This window comes from Pinus tabuliformis, chromosome X (assembly GCF_031772625.1).
Source record: "Pinus tabuliformis cultivar Carrire ecotype Pingquan chromosome X, CPIR1, whole genome shotgun sequence".
Taxonomy (NCBI): Eukaryota; Viridiplantae; Streptophyta; class Pinopsida; order Pinales; family Pinaceae; genus Pinus; species Pinus tabuliformis.
The window spans coordinates 489,950,870-489,954,182 of record NC_142308.1 but is presented as its reverse complement, the minus strand read 5'-3'; the positions used below and the strand labels follow the sequence as shown (position 1 = coordinate 489,954,182).

Below are 3,313 nucleotides of genomic sequence, written 5' to 3'. Positions count from 1 at the left end.
TCATCATAGGCGGAGACCTGAACTTCTCCCTGGGATTCAGCGAGTCATGGGGATCATCGGCCCAGATTGATCCCATCACAGATTACATGAGACGGTTACTGGAGCAGCATGACCTCATCGACATCCCACTACAGAAGCCTCACCCTACATGGAGAAATAGAAGGGTAGGATCGGCTGCTCTGGCCTGAAGATTAGATAGATTTCTGATGAAAGGCCCTCTGATCCATCGACTGCACTCATAAAAACAGTGGGTAAGCAATGGAGGCATATCAGACCACTCCCCAATTGCCATGGAAATCCAGGGTCCGCAGCTGAAACCTAAAGCACCCTACAAGTTTAATCATCTGTGGCTACAAGACCCTAGCTTCTCTAATCTGATTACAGAATACTGGAGAACACATCCCATAGATCGAGAGTCCTCCATGGCAAGGGGATTTGTCAAAAACCTGACTGAGCTCAAGCATATTGTGATCAACTGGGCCAGGGAGAAGAAGAAGCGAGACGATGTGCAGCTCATCAAGGTAGAAGAAGACCTGAATGCCCTTCTGGACGAGAGGAACCTAGGGTTCATAACACAGGATGACAAGGCCCGCCTCGTGGAGCTGGAAAATCAGAAGAATAATATTCTTAAGGGTAGGGAGGAAGCTACCAGGCTTCGTAGCAGAGCTACTTGGCTTAAAGCTGGAGATGAGAATACCAGATTCTTCCATAATTTTGCCAAAGGTAGGAAAGTGGCAAACACCATATGGAACCTTCCTCTCCCTGAGGGAGGCCTGGCAGATTCCTTTAATAAGCTCTCTCATCTGGGTACTTCTCACTTCAGAGGCCTATACAAAAACCCTGCAGGCACAAATCTGGCAGAAATCATCAATGTGGCCTCTCACTTCCCCAGATTTGTAGAGGAGGAGGATTCTGAAGATCTTGAAGCCCCCGTCACTATGGAAGAGCTGGAAAGTACTATCAAATGGTTTCAAAAGGAAAAGAGCCCGGGGCCGGATGGCTGGACGATAGAATTCTACATTGCCTTCTTTGAACTCCTGGGAGGAGATATCTTAAAGGTTGTTGAGGAAAGCAGGATCTCGGGATGTCTCTACAATGCTATTAATACCACATTCATTGCCCTCATCCCCAAATCAGACAACCCATCCTCTTTTGATGACTTTCGCCCCATATCCCTCTGCAATGTTCTCTATAAGATAATTTCCAAGATCATTGCCAATAGGATCAAGCCCATTCTCTCCAGACACATCTCACCTCAACAATTTGCATTTCTGGAAAACAGGCAGATCCATGAAGCCATCGGCTCGGCTCAAGAGGCAATCCACTCCATTTGGACTAAACATCTCAAGTGTATCCTGCTGAAGATTGATCTATCCAAGGCATTTGACCGCATAAGCTGGCTTTACATAAAAATGATCCTCATTCACATCGGCTTTCCCCTTGCCTTAATTAATTGGATCATGGCGTGCATCTCCTCTCCCACTTTCAGCATCTTGATCAATGGATCAGCCTCACATTTCTTCCACTCCGAAAGAGGGCTGAGACAGGGCTGCCCCCTCTCGCCACTTCTATTTCTCTTGGTCATAGAAGCTCTAAGCAGGCTTATCATCTCGGCAAAAAGGGAGGGGACTATCAAAGGCCTCAAAATCTCTGATGTATGCTTCCTCACACACCTTCTATTTGTAGATGATGTCTTAATTCTATTGGATGGTAGCGTACAGGACACTACTTCCTTCACTCGCATCCTAGAGCTCTTCTCAAAAGCAACGGGAATGGAAGTGAACAGATCAAATTCCACTATCACCTCGGTGGGAACTTCAGCAAATGAAGCACTCATGGCTAGACAGGATTTTCCTTATACCACCCAGCCACTTGACAGAGGCCTTAAATATCTGGGATATTGGCTAAAGCCGACTCATCAAAAGATAGCTGATTGGGTATGGCTAGTATCGAAGATTGAGAAAAGGTTATCATGCTGGAGCCACAGATATCTCTTCAGGGCTGGGAGACTAACACTGATAAAATCTGTACTTGAAGCCACTCTAGTGTTCTGGATGGCATTGGCTTGGATACCCCGGAACATACTGGCTAAACTACAACAGCTGTGCAATAGATACCTTTGGGCGGGCAACCAAGACAAGCACATCTTTGCCTGGATCAGTTGGAACAAGATTGCCTTACCCAAGAAATGGGGAGGTTGGGGGTTGAAGGAGCTCCCTATCTTCGCTAAAGCATTAGCAGGAAAAATGGGCTGGGCCCTACTGACGTCTCAGAGCCTATGGACCAGCATTACATTCCACAAATACATATGGCCTTTCAGCATCTATGACTGGGTAAGACTCCCGGAATGGAATAAAACTGGCATATCTTCAATTTGGAAGGCCCTCTTACACTCCATGCCTCTCATTAGGGACAACTTGGTCTGGCGTATTAAAGAAGGGAATAATGCAAGGATTGGACTTGACCCCTGGACAGGGAGTGGGGGAAGACATACCCTACCACCAGAACTGGTTGCACATCTCTCAGCTCGGAATATTAAAGTAATCTCACAGATTGCGGACCAGGACCAATCAGATATCTTCCATCAAGCTTGGAAATCAGCGCGCCAACTAAATCTCCCCGGAAGATGGCACACAGCATGGGAAGAATACAGAGATGCCTTATCAGAAGCGCACATTAGAATTACAGAAGGCCCGGATGAACTTGTATGGAACTTGGCAGAACACGGCGTATACACTCCCAAGGATGGTTACATACAGCTTATTGCTCATAAAAAACCCGAGGCAACTGCAAATTGGTGGCAGAGTATCTAGAAACAAACCGCCTCCCCTCGAGCTAAGCTCTACAATTGGTGCATTCTGCGGAACAAAATTCCAACTGGGGACCAGCTCATGAAAAGAGGCCAGCATGGCCCCTCGTGGTGCGTATTATGTAAGGCAAACTCGGAATCTTCGGAACACATCTTCCTTAAATGCAGTTCGACATTGAACCTGTGGAAAAACCTCAAGCCATTCATTAACTACGCGGGTGAATGGGCTGGTAATGATATCATCAACGCTTGGACTGTTTGGGAAAAGAATAACAGAGGGTCAAAAACCATTAATCTTCCCATTATTGTAAACTGGGCGATTTGGAAAATTAGAAACAGAGTGATATTTGACAACAAGCCCATACATTGGCCACTGCTCGAGGCTGGTATTGTAGCTGCCCTGAGGGAACTACCCGACCCCCTCCCCTCCCTCATCTCGCCAACCTACCCCTCCTCCTCCCATTGACCCTGGTACGCCTTGGGCATTTTTCGATGGGGCGGAAA

The 3,313-nt window shown here is 46.9% G+C and overlaps 1 protein-coding gene across 1 annotated transcript; it reads left to right on the top strand.

Moving 5' to 3' along the window:
- The first annotated feature begins 290 nt into the window (after nt 1-290).
- LOC149140802 (uncharacterized) lies at nt 291-2,813 on the top strand. The gene is made up of 2 exons (XM_089451068.1): nt 291-1,058; nt 1,722-2,813. Exons 1-2 carry the CDS (start codon nt 291-293, stop codon nt 2,811-2,813), a joined length of 1,860 nt encoding a protein of 619 aa, XP_089307194.1.
- The last annotated feature ends 500 nt before the right edge of the window (nt 2,814-3,313 follow it).